General features: G+C 55.5%; 1 protein-coding gene across 1 annotated transcript in view; it reads left to right on the forward strand.

The window, feature by feature from the left end:
• The window catches only part of Crtc1 (CREB regulated transcription coactivator 1), a 52,384-nt gene that overhangs the window by 16,324 nt on the left and 13,982 nt on the right, over nucleotides 1–22,078 (forward strand). Inside the window, exons 2-8 of the mRNA XM_055618805.1 lie at nucleotides 8,427–8,543; nucleotides 11,323–11,460; nucleotides 12,431–12,492; nucleotides 14,986–15,080; nucleotides 16,829–16,914; nucleotides 18,844–18,884; nucleotides 19,195–19,403. Of these exons, the coding sequence (XP_055474780.1) occupies nucleotides 8,427–8,543; nucleotides 11,323–11,460; nucleotides 12,431–12,492; nucleotides 14,986–15,080; nucleotides 16,829–16,914; nucleotides 18,844–18,884; nucleotides 19,195–19,403 (748 nt within the window). The remainder of the gene's footprint in view (nucleotides 1–8,426; nucleotides 8,544–11,322; nucleotides 11,461–12,430; nucleotides 12,493–14,985; nucleotides 15,081–16,828; nucleotides 16,915–18,843; nucleotides 18,885–19,194; nucleotides 19,404–22,078) is intronic.

A 22,078-nucleotide genomic window follows, 5' to 3' on the forward strand; every position in this document is an offset into this window, starting at 1 on the left:
GTATGTAGATATTCCAGACTTCCCAATTTTTCGATGTTCTTTGAGACAGGGTCTCACATAGCCCACGCTGACCTCAAACTCTGCCTCCAGCTCCTGAGCTTCAAGCTTGTGCCACCACACCTGCGTTATGTGCTGCTGGGACTTGAACCCCGGGGCTGTGTGCATGCCTGGCAAGTACCCTGTTGACAGAGCTACCAGAACGCCACTCTACCAGCTGAGCTCCATCCCTGGTTTCTAATATAATTGGGTTTTTGGTTTTGGTTTGGTTTGGTTTTGGTTTTTCAAGACAAACAGGGTTTGTGTAGCCCTGGCTGTCCTAGAACTCACTCTGTAGATCAGGCTGGCCTCAAACTCAGAAATCTGCCTGCCTCTGTCTCCCAAATCCTGGGATCAAAGGTGTGCGACACCATGCCTGGCCTGTCTGCATAGAGAGCTCCAGACCACAATGGTGACAGAAGACACCCCCCAATTGATTCTTGAGACAAACTTGTAATGGCCCCTTCCTGACCTCACTTAATCCTGTGGCCCCTTGGTAACTCAGTTTCCCCACTGGAAACTGGAGACTCAACACTGTATCTTCCCTTTATGAGACCCCACTCAGGAATCGGCACTGGGCCAATGGGGAAGGCTGGGGTACCCCATGAAAGGAGGAGGGCCCCATAAAACCAGCTGTGCTGCACAGACCCCGAGGGACCCGTCACAGCTCTGGGCCCTAGTGCCTGTGTCCAACCTCCACCGCTGTCTGGAGAAACAGCTGGCGCCGCCTGCCACAGACCCGCTCATTCCCGGGTCTGGAAATTTGGCAGCAGCTGCAGAGCCTGATTAAAGGCATTCCGAGGCTCCACCGTGCTTGTGTACTCGAGTCTGTGTTTATAGTGGGCTGCAGAGATGGGGGAGGCTGGAGGCCCACCCGGGGGCCGCAGTGACTCAGCCTGCAATCTACACGCCTGTGTCCTCCTCCATTCATTTTCTCAACTGGGCATCATTCCCTCATTTGGGCAGAGTGCCCACAGTGTGCCAGGTCAACCTGCTGACCCAGCAGGACCCCAGCAACATTGCAACAGAGGACAGACACAAACCCAGATGAACTGGGCTTAGTTGCACAGACTTTTATTCCTGGCACTGTGGAGGCAGAGGCAGGTGGATCTCGAGTTTGAGGCCAGCCTGTTCTACAGAGTGAGTTCCAGGACAGCCAGGGCTACTCAGAGAGATACTATCAAAAATAAATAAAATAATAATAATAAAAAAGAACCCAATGTAACAGTTGGGACCTTTGGCTCTTTCAGAATTAAAAGCAGGCAGATCAGCTGGGTTGTGGTGCATGCCTGTCACCCCAGCACTCAGGGCTGCAGCAGGGGCTCAGAGCCAGCCTGGGCTATAGGAGAGCCTGTCTCAAAGAAAGGTTGGGGGCTAGAGAGATCAGGCAACAGGAGTGCTGCCTGCTCTTGCATAGACCTCAGTTTGGTTCCCAGCACCTCCTTCAGGCAGCTGGGGGATCCGACACCTCTGCCCTGTGGGCTCCTTTATGTGCGTGCACGCACACACATACCTGCACAATGAAACATTTTAAATAGAGTCATTAAAGTAGAAGTTGAGCGTAGTGTTTGCTGCATACCTGAGGTCCAGTGTTCAAGACATTGTGGCAGGGGGTTGCTGTGAGTTTGAGATCCTGTCAGGGCAGAGCACTTACCCTAGTGTGCTTCTAGTCTCGGGTTCCACCCCCAGCACTGCAAAAACAAAGAGACCCAAAAAGGAACAAGTGTTGGGGAGGAGGTGAGGCTGGAAGCTGGGAGCTTGTGGGAGTTTGACACACGCAGCTGCTGGGGAAGACACCACAACCAGAGAAGCCCGGGACTGCCAGGCGACACCTGGGTCCCCCTCCCAGGTGTGCAGCAGACCCCCAGGGGTACAGCACCGTGGCTCCCCTCCCCCAGCTATGCACTGGGATTTAAAGGCAGCGGCTCCAGTACGCACTTCCACACTTAGTTCACAGATTATTCCCAACCGCTGAAAGATGGAAAAATATGCCAAGTGTCAATCATCCAGGGAATAAATAAACAGTAAGGTGGAGTGCCCATCCAGGGGCATGCATTGGGCCAGATGGACCTCAGACAGACAGGACATGACAGAAGCCAGACATGAAAGGCTACATCTTGCATAGCTGTAGGGCTGAGAAATGTCCAGACATTTACAGAGATGGGAAGCAGAGTTGGGGCTGCCAGGCTGGGGAGGGACTGGCCTCAGGGCAGGTGCCCCCACCCAGGATTGACCATCCCATAGCCTCTCACACGCTATCATGTACCAGGCTGTCCCTGCAGGTGTGGCATGGCCCCTGCTCGGCTTCCGTCTTGGCCACTGTTAAGCCTCTAGTGGTCTAGGTCACTGGACTGTGCCACGGTGGGGCCCCGTCAAGGAGTGTGGGGCATGTAAGAAAAAATGCATATCGTCACCTTGATTCTGGGACACTTCCTGTAGACTCCGAAGGGAGCAGAGAAGGAGTTTGTGGGTGGCTGGGTGCAGCTCCGAGGTAGAGCATGTGTCGGGCTGAACATGAGACGGCCCTGTCTTCAGTCCCCAGAGGCATGCAGGAGCCCCATCCATGTGGACTGGGAGCAGGGAGGGGAGTAAGCCAGTCAGGTGTTCCAAATTCTTGTTGCTTAACTTGGGGAGTATAAGCCTTCTCCCTAACTCCTGACAAGACTCAGAGAGGAACTTGGGAAGTGGACTGGGTGAAAGGTTACAGCTCTGGTCCCCATCTTCCTTGCCACCCTGGAGCCCTCCCTTCCCATCGCTGGAGACTGTAAGCAAGCAAGGCGCATTGCCTGGTGGCTGGTTCTGCCCCACCTGGGGTGGGGGTGAGCTAGGAGCCCTTCCTGGGGCCATAATGGCACAACAGCCTGGCTCTTTAGAATCTGAGGGCTTAGCTGTAGAGAGCAGATGGCTCCTTGCAGCAAGAGCTTGGGGATGTGGGTGGTTGACAGGACTGGGGCAGCATGGGCAGGGGAGGCGCCAAGGTGTCCTGTGTGACAGGGCAGGGCCCCCAGTCTCTGTCAGTGCCTGTGGCTTCTGTTCCCTTCGTGGAGGCTGCTGCTATCCTGGGCCCCTGCCCTTGCATGCTCTCAGACCAGGACCTTTGTACCTGCCCTCTTGCTTTTCAGCAGCTCCTCTAGCCTTCCCTGAGCTTGCTGCTCCAGGGGTGCTTGCAGAATCCAGGGAGGCTGGCTCTCCCTCTCAGAGAACACTGGAAAGGTGACCCTATTCCAGGGTTCCCTGTCCTTAGCCTTCTTCTGTGACTGTGCTACGAGGCTGGAGGATCCAAGCCTGTGGACCCCTGGGACTTTGTGTGCTCACTGTCAGCCTTTGCTGAGGTGCATGCTGCCTCAGCGCTGGGAAGGCCATGGTTAAGTCAGCCTTTGAGCCTCTTTTCTTCGTTTGAGCCATGAGTGGAGGGGCAGCTGCCTTGTTCAGGCTCGGGAGAAGCTGTGTCCTTACCTGGGGCCTAGTCACCCTTGCAAGCATTTTCCCTAGCTGCTTGCCTGCATATCCAATCCCTGCTTCTCTTCCAGGCTCCTTTCCTGGCCACCGTGGGGGCAGCAGTATGACAGGAGACAGCCCTCAGTCGAGGAGTGTCAGATGGTAAACTAAGGAGAATACCATGGAGTTCCAAGCAGCCGCCAGACCCCTTGCTGCTGTTCATGCAAAGGCTCTGGGGTAGCTGCAGCTGGTTTACCTGGTAGAGGGGCTATGAGGTTGGGGAGCTCAGACTGTTAGACCAGCAAGGGGCACACAGGGAACACGCATCCCTCTCCCTCTCCCCATCCATGTTCCTTTCACCATAGTCCCTGCACAGGACAGAGCCCTGTCAGCTGGCCTGTTCCCCTTAATCTCTTTAGAAGGCCATCCTGTTGCCATGGTAACTACAGACAGTTCTGGCCTGCCTAAGGCCACTCCATCTGAACAGTGAGGCTGAGAGGGACTAGTAGGTGTGGGGGTTGTACAGGTCTCCTAGGGAACCTGGGAACTGCTGGGGCCCTTCCCATCTCTAGGAGATACCCACAGTGGCTCCACACAGGCCAGAGGTGGCTCTTTTTTGATGCCCAAGCCAGCCCATCCCAAGGAGACTGGCCAGCGGGGCCTCCATTAAGCTGTCCATCTGCAGTGGGAGGACTGTCCCTCTTGTTCCTGGAGGGTCCCAGGCCCCAGCCTACAGAGCAACCTGCCATACTTGGCCACCTTCTAGCTAGGCAGACCCTTTCTCTCTCTTAGGCTTGACTTGTCTATTAGAAATAGAGTGTGCTGTCCTGAGGTTGTGTCTCCCCAGCAGTGTGTCTGCAGCCAGGGGCTGTAGCCTCATACAGAGGTAAAGTCCTTAACTAAAGTGCTGGAAAGAGAGATGGTGCAGGGGTTAGGAGTGTGAGCACTGGTCTTGCAGAGAACTTGGGTTTGTTTCTTCAGGCTCCCTGGGATCCAGCGCCCCCTTCTGGCATCGGTAGACATGTGCATTCATGCACACAGCCACACACAGACATACATTTATGTAATTAAAAATAAAACCCATGTTTTGGTTTTGAGACAGGGTTTCTCTGTGTAGTGCTGGCTGTCCTGGAACTCACTCAATAGTTCAGACTGTCTTCAAACTCAAGAGATCTGACTGCCTATGACTTTTGAGTACTGGGATTATAGGTGTGTGCTGAAATATATGTTTTTAAAAAGGGTCTCAAGGTGAGCCCTGGGTTAAGGTGAGAGTCAAATCCAGGGTTCGATTCAGTGTCCCTTGGTATCTATGGAGTAGGCTGCCAGGAGATCTGTGGACATAAACCTCCAGGGCATTCTGATAGAAGGGACTGTGGAGTCTTCTGATTCTTCTGGAAACTTCTCCACAGGAGTTGGAACACCTGACTCCGTTGAGCTGTGGGACCCATCACAGTGACAGTCTGGGGGAGTCAGACTGAGGGAGGGGGTTCTGTGTGTTCTTGTACAGATGCCGATGACGTTTCTGTCTGAGACTTGTTGATACTGAAGGCTGTGCTCTGTGAGCAGACCAGAGAGGTGGGCATGGCCTGGGGTGGAGACGCAGAGGCCTTAGCATGGGGACTTCAGATGGTGGAGCCATGATCCCAAGTCCCAGACTGCCTAGAGTTTGTACAAGATGGACAAGGCAGGAGGAGCCTTGAGGGGAATGATGGCAAGGAATGCCCATGGCTTTCAGCCACCCAGTGTGTGGCCATTTGACATCTCTAGGATCCTAACCCAGTCTTAGCATGTTCAACTGGGTTTGCCCCAGGTTGAAGGGGCTCAGGGAACACCCAGAGCCATCTTGCTGCCACTCCTCCAGACCCCATGCTGTAGCCCAGCATGGCCGCAGTGTGACATGGGGTGCTCCTCTACCTGTCAGTGATGTGGGACCAGTCTGTTCCCTTATCATAGGATACCTCCACCCTGACTCCAGTGGCCAGGCACTGCTTTGAAGGGTCAACATGGACAGGGGCTGGCATTCTAGAAAGATCCAAGGCCGCAGCCAGCAGGCAGGAAGTGAGAGCACGCTTGCAGGCTCTGCCCACCTCTCCTGGTTCTGAATGCAGCAGGGACTCACTGCCACAGACTCATGATCCAGGAGTACAGGCTAGCTCATGGCCAGGGGGTGGGGGTCTTCCAAGGGCCAAGGGCTTGCAAGCCAAGCACGTGGCCAGGCCAGTGCTGAGTTTTTTTGTGCAGTTTGGATGGCACCCAGCTGTGCAGGAGAGTGGCACTCGGAGCCCCCAGCTTTGTCTTCTTTCTCTGTGGTGGCACACACTCACAGTCTCAGCCTCAAGAAGTCTGGGGAAGTAGAAGGTATCAGGCCGAAGCGAACGTGTGGGTGCCAGCTGACCTTCACTCTAGGAGGACTCTCAGGCTCTTGGAGACAGATGTTAGTAAAGCAAAGGCTCTGCCGTGGGCCCTGGGCCCTGGGCCTGACCTTCAGGACCTGAGCAGGAAGGCTCTGGTGTGACCCCTGTTGGTAGCTATGAGGGTAGGAAAGAGGAGGCTTGTGCACAATAGTTGTTGCACCTCCCCAGAGGTCCCACAAGGGACCCTGCCTGCATGTTCCTGCTTACCTCAGGGTGACCAGCTGGGCCAGTGGTTCTCAGCCTTCCTAATACTGAGACCCATGATCAGTTCTTCATGCTCTGGTGACCCTCAACCATAAAATTACTTTGTTGCTACTTCATAATTGTAGTTTTGCTACTGTTATGAGTCACGATATAAATATCTGATATGCAGGGTGTCTGATACATGACCCTGTGAAATGGTCATTCAACCCCCAAGGCGGTCATGACCCACTTTGCTTTAGATACAGTGTGATACATACGGGCTGACCTGGCCTGTGTGTGCAGCTCCCCGTTTGGAGTCATCCAGTCACCCTTTGTTCATGTGTGCACCATTCATTCCTCACTCATTCATGCACTCCCATGCTCACTCAGCTTTGTGCTTGAGGCTCATCAGCAGATGCCAGGTTGGCATGGCTCTTTAGACAGGTCTTCTGTGTCTTCAGGGAGCACAGTGCAGGGGGAACAGGGTGTGTAGCTTGGGAGCAGGAAGGGGCTACAACAGCAGCTGAGAGGCTTGTGGGCTATAAGCCAGGGTCTCATCACCCTAAGTGACAGTGTTCAAGAAAGACCCAGAACTCTCTAAAAGCTCTTGACACACAGAATTCAAACAGAACAGGTGCAGGGTGGGTGGCCCAGGAGACATGGAGGAGGCTTTCAGTTGTCCCAGCCCTGTATCACATGGCCAGCCTGCCCACACCAGTGTGTGCCTGCACAGCCATACTGCCAGGGCATCGTAGGGGTCAATCTTTTGGACTGAGTGGCCTCCAGGGCGACTGGCTTCAGTGTCCAGTGCCTAGCTTCCTCAGAGGTCAGGGTGTACCGTGGGCCCAGGGGCATCACAGGAGGGCAAGGCTTGTTCAGGGTGGGCCTGGAAGCTCTCCCCAGGAGGTCAGAGCTGGTTTTGAGGTTCGCCCCCCAAACACCAGGCTTCCGTTGTTCCCAGACATAGCAGTAAACACAGTGGCTGTGTACTGCCCTGGTGCCCAGTCTCCAAGAGCCTGTGGCTCTGTCCATGCATGGAGCAGCATTGTGGAGACACACACTGTGTGTGCACTGCCATTTCTGTCAGCACAGAACTGGTGGAACACAGGCCCACCTGTGGGACTCGAAGCCCTGGACAAGGTGGGCGATAGGCGCTTTATGGTCTCACAATTCTGGCTTGTCTTGCATTTTTAATTGCGCTTACACATGTGGGTGGAATCCCACACAGAGGGTGTGTGGAGCTCAGAGGACAGCTTGCAGAAGTCAGTTCTCTTGGGAACTCAAGGATTGAACTCAGGTCATCAAGCTTGGTAGTTAACATCTTTTCTGTCTGCACCATCTCGCCAGCCCCTTTCAGCGTTTCATAGCTCCTGGAGGGCTCAATGAGGAGCTGTGGGTGGGACCAGCTGGTACCCACTGAGAACACAGGCACCTCCCAGTTCAGACCCGGCAGAGGTTCCTAAGAGCCAGGCCCGTTCATCTTCCTCTGGCCTCCACTGTAGCTCGCAGGAAACAGCTGTTTACCTGGGCGAGGTGCTCGCTCGGCTGGGCATGCAGCCAGTTGGAGCTCTGTTTCCCCCTCCAATGTCCGAGGCCTCCCCAGGAAGCAAGGGCTGGCGTGGAAGAGGGGTGGGAAGGCTGGGCTGCCAGGAGCTATTCATGAGAACTGAGAACCAGCCCCTGTTGTGTACACAGTGTTGGACCCTAGCAACCATCAGGCAGCACGAGCAGATAGTGCTTTCCCATGTGCCTGACCACTGTATTCATACAGACATGAGCACTGAGGACCCTGGTTGCTTATGGCATGGGCCATGCCTCCCGAGCTAAGCATCTGCCATTGTCTCCCTACAACTGACAGAGGCTGGCTCCTGACTCCTAAACAGGGCTGGAGACCAATGGGGGTGCCACTCAGATGTGTGGCTGCACCTGCTTCCCTGGGTTCCCAAGGAGCTGGGCGTCTTAGGCAGGACCTCAAGTGCTCAGACTGGGGCTGGAGCATCAGACAGCCTCACAGGCCCTGTGGGAGTTGGACCCATACAATGTCACCAACCAGCTTCCCACCACTGGAAGGCTTCCCAGTAGCCAGCACATTTCTGCCAGGCCTCCACAGGTCTCAGCAGACTGCTTCAGGCAGCCGGCTCCACAAATTCATGGTCTGGAGCTCCCTCGGGATGTGCTCTTTCACTCCAGGAAGGCCATTGGAGTGAATGGGGGCTGCCTCTTACAGAGTCTTAGTCACAGGGTCCCAGGACCCTGTTACCTGAATCCACTGGTTACTGGGTACTCAGTCATTCTGGGGACACTAAGAATGTGTCTCCTCCTGCATGGTGACAGCTGGTGGCTTTGCTTTTCCAGCTTCAACTGCAGAAGTCCCAATACCTGCAGCTGGGCCCCAGCCGCGGCCAGTACTATGGCGGGTCCCTGCCCAATGTGAACCAGATTGGAAGTGGCAGCATGGACCTCTCCTTCCAGGTGAGTACCCTGTCCTCCTGGCCCTGAGGCTCTTCTAGCTGGCAACTCCAAGTCTTTCTGTCCCAGCTTTGTCCTATGCTGGTCCTACTTCAGCCAGACTCCCAGGTCAGCTGGGTGATCAATAGGAGATGGGCCATGCCCCCAAATGAAACATGTTATTATTCCCAGCAATTCACAGAGGCCGGCTTCCCACTCCTCAACACTTCTCTAGTATCCTGGGGCCCAGGAGAGGTGGAGCCAGGTTTCCTGAGCTCCAGACTCCTGGAGTCAGCACGCGCGCGCACACACACACACACACACACACACACACACACACACCACCGCCCCCCCCTTCCCACCCCTCCCCGCCCCTGGCCACTCACAGCACTCAGCAGCAGCTGCACCTGCCAGCAGGCTGTGAGGCCCTGGGAAGAGCTCAGGGCCTTGGGGGCTTGGCTGCAGCCTCCTCACTGATCTGCAGGCCCGGCAGTTCTCAGAAGGAAGCCCCTGCCGCCTGACCCCACTTGTCTGCAGACAGTTCTTGGCAGAGCCGCACACCCTGTGTGGTTCCCTCGGGCCACAGACCGCTGTCAAAATAATGTAGATAAGGGATGGTGTCTTCTCCCCAGACCCCAGTCTTCAGGAAAAGCGTGAGGAGAGGGGTGTAGACAGGGCCCTCCAGCCATCACACACAGTGCTACCAAGGGTCTGGGAGTAACTGTGTCCCCAAGAACTGGCAGGCTTTAGTGTCACCTTCTTCTCCCCTACTTCATGATGCAGCGGCTGGTGGGATAGACAGCCCGGGCCTGGGCATGCTTGGGATGCTAGCTTGGTGCAGTTCCAGGGATTAGGGGCGGACTGAAGTCACTGGCCCTCCGAGTCAGGGGAGCTCCACTTTATCTATCTTTCAGCTCCTCTTCCTTCAACCAGAGCACCCTACTACCCCCTCACTTAACCCTGTGTGGGTATCACAGTGAACTCCTCCATCCAAAGGCACAGGGACCTGGCTGGGACCACATTTGCCCAAGGTGCACATACCCACCGAACAGAGTGTTGGATTCTTGCAATTTCATGCACTGGATTTTTTGGCTCAGTTACTCGCCCAGCAGCAGCCTGTAAGACCTTGACCCCTATGTTGGCACCGAGTGCCCCACAATGTCCCTGTGGCTTCCAGGATGGTGCCTCCTCCATCTGCCTACCTGATGTGAATCTGCCTCAGTGCCTCCATATTGGGAGGTGCATAGGGTGCCACTCAAAGTCCCTAAGACTCAAGGTCCTTCTTGGACAGATGCCTGACCTGGGGTATTTTGCAGCAGAATCTAAGCATGTGCCCCAGGCTGCATGGGTCAAGCCCCCAAACGTGCACATGCCCAAGCGCTGAACCCCAAATAGGGCTGGACGACCGAGCAGCCCTCCCCAGCTGGCCAGCTGCAGACAGGAGAACTGGGAGGAGCCTGGAGAAATGGGTGGGGATTAGAAGGCTGGGAAGAGACGAGAGGGCTAGCAGCCTGTGTGCAGGATGGGTCTTTGTTGCTTATGGGGGCAGAGAACTGGGAGGAGCCTGATGTGCAGGGACAGGGTCTAAAGAGATGAGCAGCAGCTGCCTCAGTTTCTCCTCCAGGCTTTTAGATGTCACAGAATGAGGACTGGCTCCTGCCCTCCCCAGGCCCTGGTGGAGGCCATCTTTGAGGTTCACTGCCTCTCTTTGGGTAAAATATAGAGAAGTCTGAGTTCAAGGCCGGCCTGGTCTATAGAATGAATTCCAGGACAGCCAAGGCTACACAGAGAAATCCTGTCTTGAAAAACAAAAACAAAACAAAACAAAAAAAAAAAGGTAGGAAAGTACAGAATCATCAGGGTCTTTTTCTAGATCACGGACAGAATTGGCAGTGGCCACATGGCCAGCCCTAAAGGCAAACAGAAGTGGCTGATCCATCTCAGCCACCACCGGATGGCTTCCTGGAAAGGAAGCCTGTTTAAATATCAGAATGGCTTTTGCCTTCTGCCTGGGGGACAAAAGAACCTAGGGCATGGATAGCCAGGCAGGCATAGGGACAAGACACGTCTAGGGCTGGCACAGGCAACTGAGCTCACCCTAACATGGTGACAGGCTCCTGGCAGCCTTGGGGACTCCAGGGCTTGCCTGGAGCCTTGTGCCAGCCCAGGTGCCGGTAAGAAGCTGCATCCAGCCACGCCACAGCCCCGGAAGGCGCCTGTACTTGGCTCTCAGTGGTGCCTGGCTGAGATGCTGGGGGTGGGAGCAGGAGAGGGGGGCAGGAGAGGGAGTCACAGCCCAATCCAGAGCAGTTCTGGGCCCTGCTGCGATCCTCTTGGGAGCAAGCGCTGGGCCAGGTGGGCCCCGCAGCAGCTCTGGGCTTGAAGCCCTGGGGGCCTCTCTTGGCAGGCCCCTCCAGAGATGACGTAGGTGGGGACAGGAGGCCAGCCAGGCCTGGGGAGAGAGGGTGGAGGCCTGTCTGCACCTGGCCAGCTGGGGAGAGCTGCTCAGTTGTTTGTACCCCTGGCACCCAGGCAAAGCTTGTAGCGCCCTGTCTGTCCCAAGCATGCAGACTACGCTCTGTGCCTCCTGCCCTTCCTGGGAGAGCCCTGCTGACTTTTGCACCCCAGCCCCGTGGCTCAGCAAGAGCTTGGAGCTACCAGAGAAGCCTGTGGAGTGGAGTATGAGCGTGCCCCAGAGCAGAGGTCCCGGAGGGTAGAGCTGGGGGAACCTCTAGCTAGTTGCTTGTGTTTCTGTCCCCCACTCCTTTCTGAACCCCTGTTCCTGACCCATCTTTTTCCCCAGACACCATTTCAGTCCTCAGGCCTGGACACGAGTCGGACCACACGACACCATGGGCTTGTGGACAGAGTATATCGTGAGCGTGGCAGACTGGGCTCCCCACACCGCCGGCCCTTGTCAGTAGACAAGCACGGGCGACAGATATCCTTTTTGCAGAGGATGTGTGGGATCGGGAAGGAACAGGGGGACAGGCACACACGGTTGCCTGCAGACACCAAACTGGGGAGGCCTGGGGAGCAGCCAGGATGTGGGAGCAAGACACGAGGTCGGTGGGACAAAGAAGGGTTGAGCCGGCTGCAGGGGTGCACACCTTTAAACCCAACACTTGGGTGGCAGAGACAGGCAGATATTCATGAGTTTGAGGCCGGACTGGTCTACAAAGTGAGTCCAGGACAGCTGAGGCTAAACAGAGAAACCCTGTCTCGAAAAAGAGAGGGAGGGAGGGAAAGAGAGGAGTTAAGGAGAGTGACCACAAGCCACAGGACTAGGCCACAGTGAGTAATCAGTAGGAAGTCTTCAAGGCCTGCAAGAGCTGTGGGGTCTCACAGTCAAGGCAGTATGGACAGAGCCAGGTGCAGGTGGGCACAACGGTGACGCCACGTATGCAGGCGGCCTCTGCTGTTTGGAGGGTGGGTACCTGCCAGAGCCTTTCTTCTAATTTGGCTGCCTCAGCCAGGTCCCCATCACCGTGGTTTTGTGTCGCTCTAACCCCACCCTCAGCTCTGCAGGGTGGAACTGTCTGCCTGCTCCCTGCTTCTGGCTTCTGAGCCTTTGGTGCTGGGAGAGGTCAGTTGCACTTTGCCCCCCTAGGGCATCTGGGCCCCAGCTAGAGGCCCAGGTCTCCTCTTGGAATGGTTTGGGAGGATGGTGCTGAGTTGTAGGTGAATGGGTCTGGTCCCCCCCGGGGAGCCCCTGCACCCACAGCTGCTTCCAGCCAGGCAGGAAACGGCCTTGCCCTCCTGGCCAGCTGTCTGCAGGCCCAGGCACACGCTAGGAGCCTGAGCCACTCCCAGCAGCTCCCAGCAGCCTGGCTTCACAGGATGAGCATCAGACCATGACATGGGCACAGGGCGGGTCAGAGTACACTTTGAGGTTCCCTTAACTCATGCACGCTGACAGCTGCCCCTACGGCACCGTGTACCTCTCGCCTCCCTCGGACACCAGCTGGAGGAGGTCAGTGATGGGGCCACCTGGCCTCTGAGAGCAAACAGTGTAGATGTTTATCACAGTCATCTATGGAGGTGCAGGGCAGAGTCCCAGGAAAGTGACCAAACAAGCAAGATGCTTCCAAAGATCTCAGAAGTCAACTCTGAAATGTGGAGGTCATGGCTTCAGAGCCTCATTTCTCCCTGTTCCTTGTCTTCCTCCTCTTCCTCACCTTCCTCCTCTTCCTCCTCCGCTTCCTCCGCTCACCCAGCTCTTCCTCCTCCTTCCCCCCCTTTTCCGTATTTCTTAATTCTTTTTGGAATTGAATAGTCAATGGTGTATCTTGCCTATTTCTTTTTTTTTTTTTTTTTGGTTCTCTTAATGAGCCTTTCACTTGATAGCCCAGACCCACAGCAAATCCCCAGGCTGCAGTCGTCCTCCCGACTCAAACTTCCAAGAGACTAGGAAGCTCTCAGAGGCTGGCTTTCGCACGGGGCCTGGCATTTTGCCTCCGTGGAAGCTGCATTTCAGGCACATTTCTAAGCGGTCTTCGGCAGCTGAGATGCTGATCTGTGGCGAGTACTGCTGCCACACATGAGGACCCTGCTTCCATGCCCAGCACCACAAGGTTGAATCTGTGGGGATTGCTGCCTGTCAGTATTTGCAGGATGTGGGGGTTCCCACTTGTCATTCCAGCATGTGGGAGGCAGGGGCAGGCGGATCTCTGTGAGCTACGGGCCGGTCAGGGCTGCACAGTAAGACCCTGCCTCCAAAACAAGGGGCTGCAGAGGCAGCTCAGCAGCAAGGATGGTGGCTGCTCTTCCAAAGTACCCAGGTTTGAGTGCCGGCACCACATGGTGGCTTACAAGCACCTATAACTCCAGATCCAGGGGCTCTGACACCCTCTTCTGACCTCCAGAGGGGCTACATGCATATTACATGCAGAGACACACATGCACACGTAAATAAAAATAAAATCAATCTTGAAAAAGAACAGTGTGATAACTGCGCACGCGGTGGCGCTCTCTCGCCTGAGGCAGCTGGCCTCTGGGAGGATGTGAAGGTTCTGTGCTGACACTGCACTGTGCATCACAGGGATGTGTCAGGGCTGTGAGTTACATGGCTCAGTGCCCCGTGGATCCCTGAGGGCACGGTCCAGAGATAGTGGCGCTATCTAATGCCGTACTCTGCTACTATTCTCTCTGAGGCAGGCCCTCGTGGACTCAGGCTGCCCTAGATTTGCTGTGTCACCCTCCAGCATTGCCCCTGGGGGACAGGCCTGGACCACCATGCCCAGTTGATGTGTTAGAGATGAAAACCAAGGCCTACTTGGGCACTTGAGTTATAATCCAGTCCTGTTTTGAGATCAGTTTTTACTGTATAGGCCTGGCTGGCCTTGAACTTACAGAGATCTGCCTGCATCAGCCTCCTGAGTGCTGGAATTACAGTTGTGAGCTCCACACGGGGCTTTTAGGGGCTGGGGAGAGCATGTGTGCCACAGCCTCTCAGCTCTCTCCTGCCGTATGGGTCCCAGGGCTGACATGGCTTCTCACAGTGCTCCAGGCAGTCCTCAGATTCCTGGGCTCAAGCACTCCTCTCTCTTCATGGTTGCTGGGACCACACAGATGGATTGCCATCCCTAGCTAACACTCTCAGTTAAAGCAGACCACGCTGAGATGGAACTCAGTTGGCAGTGCTCACCTAGCATGCACAAAGTGTGGACTTTACCCCCAGCCCCACATAAACCTGGAGAGATGATGCAGCAGTTAAAAGAGTACAGACTGCTCTTCCAGAGGGTCCGGGTTGATTCCCAGCACCCATGTGGCAGCTCCCAACTATTCGTTTCTCCAGTTCCAGGGGATCTGGAACCCTCTTCTACCCTCTGTGGACACCAGGTGCTCCCTTGGTACACAGGCATGCACAAAGGCAAAATAGCCACACACATAGAAAAAAACTAAGTAAATCTTTTAAAAGAACACGGCTGGGCATGGAGAGCTGGGCAGTAGGGAACTTCTTTGGTAAATCGTGCCAAGACACGAGGACCTGAGTTCAAATCCTGTCACCCACATAAACTCAGACACAGTGGTACACATCTGTACTCTCTGGACCACTCCAGATAGGATGCAGGTCCTTGGAGGGGATCAGGCTCGGCAGCCAACAACAAGGGAAGGAGGTGGAAGGGGAGCTTAGCACCAAGGCTATCTTCTGAGCTCCACATGTGTGTCACCTCGTGTGCATATATGATCACAGCACTTAAGAGGATCACAGTGAGTTTAAGGCCATCCTGGGCCACATGAGACCTGCCTCAAGAAACAGCCCTCGTCTGTAAGCTGTCGGTTTTATCCACAATAAAATTAAACACAGAGAGGCCAGACCACTGACCTGGGACCACACAGCTGGTGGACTGACCCACACAGGCTGCCCTAACCCATAGGGCACGTCCTGGACCCTTGTGGGGATTAAGACTATGTCACATGGGTAGCTTGGGACTGCTCCTGTGTCAGCATCTCTGTCTTCCAGGACCAACTCTGACTCTGCCTTGCACCAGAGCACACTGACCCCCACACAGGCAGAACCCTTCGCAGGCGGGTCCCAGGATGGGCACCACAAGAGAGGTGAGTCAGGGGTTCAGTGTTTCCGCTAGGCTCAGGCAACTCAGCCTGTAGCCCCCACACCCAAGGTGGACTAGTATTTAGAGGAAGAATCAGAATTGACAGTTGTTCCCAGGCAGAGTTACCAGAGTGGGGTGTTGGAGAAGGCGTACGTGTTTTGTGAGCAGGACTGGCCCTGTACGAGGCACGCTGGCTGTATTCTGGGCTAGGGCTTGGCCAGGGCATCGGCGGCTATGCCTGTGACTGCTTGAGCAGTAGGAAGTTGGCAAGCACATGCAGAGGGGGTTCGTTAACTCACACGGTAGCTGTCGATAGACTCCAGCTCCAGGAACCACTTGATGCAGGATTCCAACTCTATGGCCCAGGCCATCTTCCCCCCTCCCCGGGGCCTAGCCAGGTAACCCTGTATGAGAAAGGGGCCCTCTTCAACCCAGGTTTGGGGCTAGCTTCCTCACCAGCTCTGCACACAGCCCTGTAGCTGAGGCTGCGCCCCAGTCCTAGGCCCCCACGTGACAGCTAGACTTCAACATAGCTCTTCCATCAATTGTTGTGGTGGGATAGGAATGTGGGTTCTGTGAGGCTAGGTTCAGCAAACCCACCCCAGGCCTGACCCAGCCTTAGACAGCAAATCATCTCTCATGCCTTTGAGGCCCCACTGCTGAGGGGGGGCCTTGTGTAGCAGTTCACAGGGTCAGGGAGCCTCTCCTGGTTAAAGGACTCATGCTGGGGGAGGGGTTGCGTGGCAGGCAGCCAGGGCTGTGAGCCCAAAACCCTGCCTGCAGTGTAGGAGGGCCAGGCAGACAGTGCTGAGACCTGAGGGCTCTCTTCAAGTAGGGTGTCTGGGATGCCCAGGAGCTCTGTCAGGAGCCTTGGGTGAGGTTCTGTGCACAGGATCCAGCCAGCCTTGGTATGGGAAGACCCATGTCACCTGTCCCTGCGCCCCTAGAGGGACCAAGGAGGTACAGAGTGGAGGTTTCCCTGGCTGCCTCCTGGCACCCCGACCTGCTCTCCATGAAGTTCTTTCCCATCTGCCATCATTTCTCCTGGCCCTTGAAGTCACAAGGCAAGAAATGAAACCAGCAAAAGGCAAAAGACATGGGGCTTAGGGACAATATTTGTTGAGCATGTGTGGGGCCCGGTATCCGTCCCCAGCACGACAAAATAAAACAAAGACTAAAATTGGGCTTCAGGCATGGCTGGTTCCAGCATCTCAGTGTCTCATCCTTCAGGCTTCCCACCAGGCCCCAAGCTCTCCAGTCCCACCCACTGGCCTAGCCTGAGGTCCCTTCTGACATCTCTGCTCACTCTCAAGCACCCAATTTAATGAATTGCTGAGAAAATTCGTTAAATCTCAGATAGCATTAACACTAGGGTCAGAACCTATCCTCAGTGTGGGAAACCCAAGCCTGGCCCAGCTCCTGGCTGGCGGCATTGCTGAGTGATGGCAGGTGCTGACAGGGCAGCAGGTGGCAGGGGAAGGGTCTCGGATACTCTGCTGACATGTACAGCCAAGGCCTCCAGAGAGGTGGTGGGGGTGGGGCAGCATTCTGCACAGTGTTGACCCCTGGCTCCAGATGCCATCTTGGCTTCTTTGCACCATGCAGCCCGCTGGTGTTCCTTGTACAGGGTTTTCTTGTTAGCTAAGGCCCCTTTCACAGCATAGGAGAACACTTAAGCTTGCCGTTAGGCCCACTGTCAGCAGGGTCATGTGTGGTCATGTCGTCCTGACTCTTCTCTCCCCTTTCACCCAGTCTTATTGCTCACTGTCCCAGGAATGGAGGAGACAGGGTCCGAGACAGACAAGACCCTCTCTAAGCAGTCTTGGGACTCAAAGAAGGTAAGAGCTGCTGGGTGGGCCAACCGTTTTTCTTCATGTGCTTTTCAAACCTCGCCTGGGAATGAGCAGGTGGCATGTTGAGGGGGAACCTTGCTCTACCTTCCTGGCAACCAAGCCTTGACATCAACAGCAGGCCTGTCAAACTGCCCAGAAACACCTGCAACTACTAATGTCTGTGGCCAGGCAGGGTAGTGAAGCACACAGACCCTCATCCCAGCTGCGACTATGGCAGCCCACACCCTGGCCCAGGCAGGAGCTGAGGTTCAGGTGGTAGAGCAAGGCCTTGCTTCAGACTGCAAGTGGAAGCAGAAGAGTGAAGGGCCCAGCAGGCGAAGGTGCTTGCCGCCAAACCCGATGACCTCACTCTCATTCCTAGGAGCCACATGGTAGGAGAGAACCAACACCCTCAAGTTGTTCTGTGACCTCCACATGCTTGTCACAGCACGAGGACGCCAGACCCCTCACCTGTACACACAAGGAAATGTGTTTTTAAAAGGAAAAGGTAGGGGCTGGAGAGTTGGCTCAGCTCTTAAGAGCGCTGGCTGCTCTTGCAGAGGGCCCAGGTTTGGTCCCCAGTACCCAGAAGGTAACTCACAACCATCTGTGACTTTAGTTCCAAGGGATCCAATGCCCTCTTCTGACTTTAGAGGTACCAGGTATAGAGGGCACACAGTCAGACGTGCAGCCAAAGTACACGCCAAACAAGGTTTTAAAAATAGGCAGGGCGGTATTGGTGCATGTCTTTAATTCCAGCACTCTGGAGGTAGAGGCAAACGGACCTTGGGCAGATCATTGTGAGTTCAAGGCCAGCCTGGTCTACATAAAAAGTTTCAGAACAGCCAGAGCTACACAGAGAAACCTTATCTCAAACCAAAAATAAAAAACGGAAAAAAAACCAAAAAACCCAGAATTCTTTTCCATCCAGAATTCTAACCATGCAGATGCAGCTCTAAACTCTTGGTGCAGTTTCAGAAGAGGGTGGGTGCGGCCTGTCAGGTGCTGCTCACCTCAGCAGTCAGAGGGTTGAGGCAGTGCAAGCAGGGCTCACAGCCAGCCTGGGCCACATGAGAGTGTGCCACAGTAAAAATATTAAAAAGAATGAGCATATATATTCAAAGAGCATGGGGGCTTTTTATGTAGAAGAAAGCTGTGAGAGTCTCAGAGTCCATGAACGCTTGGCTTTTTTAAAAATTACATTTTAAAAAATACATTGTGTACATGAATGTGTGTGTGCATGCGCGCGAGCGAGCACATGCGTGCGCATAAGCATATGCTTACGTGTTTGTGCCCTGGCAAGTGTGTGGAGGAGAGGGGACAGCTGTAGGAGGCAGGGTCTCTCCTGCCATGTATGTCCTGGGAATCCAACTCAGACCATCAGCCTATGTGGCAAGCTCTTCTACTGGCTGAGCTGTAGTGTTGGCCCCAGAAGGCTTTTTCAGATTTTCCTTGGGCCAGCAAGAGCCCCATAACATAGCAAGTGTTTACTCTGGGGATCTGTCAAGACTGCTGGTCACAAGCCACCCTCAGGGAAGCCTCCAGCAGCTGCCTGCCTGTCTTACGTACCTCTGGTCTGCTCTAGCCCAGAGCACTGGCCCCAGATGACCAGGGTCTCAGAGCCCACAGCCCCTGCCTGCCAACATCATAAGGCTGCCTGTCCTGTGTCTCGACCCACATCGGCCAGAGACCCCCAGGCAGGCTGGCCCCCAGTGCTGCAGCCTAGAGCTGGGCTTGGGGCTACAAAGATCTTGTATGTGACCACACAGAAGGGCAGCTACAGGATCTGGGGAAGATGTGGGGAACCCCTCCTTATAGCCCTGGCTCTGCCCCTGCACTGCACGGCTGCTGAGCCCCGGACAGGGAAGGGAAGGACAACCCTGGGCGCAGCACACAGGCAGCCATGCCTGCCACCTGCCATCTGCTCTCTTTCAGACGGGTTCCAGGCCCAAGTCCTGCGAGGTCCCTGGAATCAAGTAAGTCAGCTGGGCCCCCACACACACCCCCTCTGCTCCCCAAGGCCTGCACCTGTTGGCAGGGGCGACAATGAGCGTGCCACCAGAGGGCACCAAGGAGATCCTGTGTGACAGGGGTGTCACTTGATGGCAGGCATGATCCCTCTTCCTCCTGGGGTCCTGTAGGCTCATGGCTTACTGAAGGGTCTTTTGTATCCAGTGATTCCCTAGGCTCCTCCCGTCCTACTACAGTTGTCCTGGGGTGGCATGGCTGGCCCACTAGTCACTGTCCCCAGACCTCATGTCCTGCCCCCCATGTGGCCTTCCCCAGCATCTTCCCATCTGCAGACCAGGAGAACACGACAGCCCTGATGCCCGCTACCCACAACACAGGTGGCTCCCTCCCTGACCTCACCAATGTCCACTTCCCCTCTCCACTGCCGACGCCACTGGACCCCGAGGAGCCCTCATTCCCTGTGCTCACCAGCTCCAGCAGCACTGGCAGCCTCGCACATCTCGGTGTCAGCGGCGCAGGCCAGGGTAAGGCCCCGTCTGCCCCAACCTGGCAGCACCACTGGAGTGAGGGCTTCAGGGGCTGTGTCTAGGGGTGACACACCCGCCCCCAGGGCCCCAGAGGCCTGTGCAGAGGGTAGGAAGGTGAGTGTTGCCTCCAGGGATCAGGCCATGGCTTTAGGGCTGTGCTGTGCAACTCTCTGCCTCAGGGAAGCCTGGGAGTCAGGAAGGAGTCCTAAACCCTGGTTTGTTTGTGACAGTTCAGCTTGGCCCTTCCAACCCCACTTTTTTTTTTAATTAAAAACTATTTCGGTTTCTGGGTATTTTGCCCACACATATGTCTGTGCACCACATGTGTACAGCACTTGCTGAGGCCAGAAAGGGTGTTGGATCCTTGGATTTGGAGCTAACAGACAGCGGTAAGGAGCCACATGCATGCTGGGAACTAACCTGTATCCTCTAGAACAGCATCTAGTGTTCTTAACTATCGGGCCATCACTCCAGACCTCCCTCACCTTTTTAAAAGCTCATTTCTCCCCTTGGCCTATTGCTTGGGAATGTCCATCTTCTCCTTGCCGGTCCCACTGGTTCCCAGTTTGACCCAACACTGCTTCTTCTGATAACTGTGGCTGTGTCCTCTTTACTTTTACTGCCTACTCATTAAAGGCACGACCTATCAGACCCACTGCGAGACCGACCCTGCTCAGCACCCTTCTTTACCCCGTGAAAGCTGTGTCCTGCACCTCCAGCTCTCACCTCAGACTCTCTTTACAAGCTGCCTGGGCACTCGCCCCCCGTCCTGCTCACCCACTCACCCTGTCCGGCTAGCACCTTCCACTGTTCTTGAGCCTCCGTCAGGTGGGCTTGTATCTATCTTTGTCCCAGATGTGACACAGCAAGCCCCTGGCTGCCAGGGCTGCATGTTCCTGCTCCCCAGACCTGGGACTAAGCTGGTCAGGAGCACTGCAGCCCTAGAGGCAGGATTGATGTGGGAAGTTGAGAGCAGGGTCCTCCATACTTGTCACCAATGCCAGTCCATCAGGTCCATGGCAGGTGAGAAGGTGCGAGTGTGCCCGGGGTGTTTTTGTCTCCTGAGATAGAACAGGAGGGTCACTAATTGCTGGGGCTGTCTGCTTGGGAGATGCTAAAGACAGAGCTGGGCCGCCCACAGGTCCCCAGCCAGCCTTGCCGCTGGCCACGCTCACTGCCTCCTCCGCTTTCCTAGGCTCCATGTGAGCAGATGAGGCGGGAACTCGAGAGAGCAAGGCCCTCGTCTGAGGACAGCCTAGCCTTGTGCCTGTCAGGCCCAGAACACCAGGGAGTGCCTGGGTGTTTAGAAGCAGGAGGCCTCAGCCCTGCGCAGTCTGCCGTGCCCAAAGCCTTGCTCTCCTCTGTATCTCCTGCACCTCCTGCTGCAGGGCTTCAGCCAGCTGCTGCAGTCCCAGTGTGGACAAGCACGGTGAATAGCTTATGCGACACTGTTGTCAGCTCGCCAGGGGGGCCAACCCTGACCAGTAATATGTGCCATGTGTGGTTGTTTTAAGAGCCAGCCACTCCCCTTCACACAGACTCCATTTCTGGGCACCTTTTAGGTCAAGCCAGGCCTGGCACACACAGTCAGTGTCAAGCTCCCGCTCCACTGCCAGGCCCTCGGGAGGAGAGGAGCTGGGAGACCGTGGCCCATGCCCCACTTTGACTGAGAACCAGTACACAGGATGGTGGCCCAGGAGTGCCTTCCGGGCTCCGTCACCGAGTGTGCATGCCAGGGCTAGGCCACCGCCACCTGGCCAGCCTGCCCCGCCCTCCCCTGCCCAGACTTCCCCTCCCGCTAGCTCTGCTCGGGAGGTGATCCAGGCTGTGCAGAGGAACCTGCCAGTGGGGTACTTGTGTGGCTTGCCTGCCCATCTGGCCTCTCTGGGTGTGGCAGTGCTTAAGCCAGGATTAAAAATGTCCTTGTGTTCATGACTAGCCCACCAGGCTTAAACAGCAGCTGGAAGTGTGACTCCTGTGGCCCACAGATGTGTGTCTGTCTTTAGGGGGTGGGGGGCAGAGGGGAGGGTCTGTCTATCTGCTGTGTCCCTGTGTGTCTGTCTATCTGTCTGTGTGTATAAGAGCTCATGATTATTAATTACTTTGCATCCATGTTTAAAACTGAAGCCAAGGGGCTAGACATGATGAAATATGCCTTTAATCCAGTGTTCACAAGGGAGGCAGGTGTATCTCTGTGAGTTCAAGGCCATCCTGGTCTTCATATTGAGTTCCAGGCCAGCAAGGGCTATACACTGAGACCCTGACAACAGAGACAGAGACAGAGAGCGCCAGCCTCGGCTAGTGAGATGGCTCAATGGGTAGAGACATGGGAAGCAAGCCCGAGGACCTGTGTTCAGTCCCCTGAACACTCATGCTGGAAGGAGAAAAGCAACTTGAGCGTGCCATGAGGCCTCCACACGTGTCCCCGTGTGCCTGCACCGGCCCACCTACCCCACAGGAAAATGAATACATTTAAAAAAAATAAATACTTTTTAAAAATGAAGCTTGGGCTCGGGCAGTGGCTCAGCAATTGAAAGCCTGAACTGCTCTTCCAGGGGAGCCCTCACAGCCCTGGCTCATGGCTCTCTGTAGCTCCAGCCCCTCTTCAGGGTCCACAGCCGCCTGCCTGCACACACACACACACGTCACTCACACAAACACGGTATTAAAGG

This window comes from Psammomys obesus, unplaced genomic scaffold (assembly GCF_907164565.1).
Source record: "Psammomys obesus unplaced genomic scaffold, mPsaObe1.curated_primary_1811, whole genome shotgun sequence".
Lineage (NCBI taxonomy): Eukaryota > Metazoa > Chordata > Mammalia > Rodentia > Muridae > Psammomys > Psammomys obesus.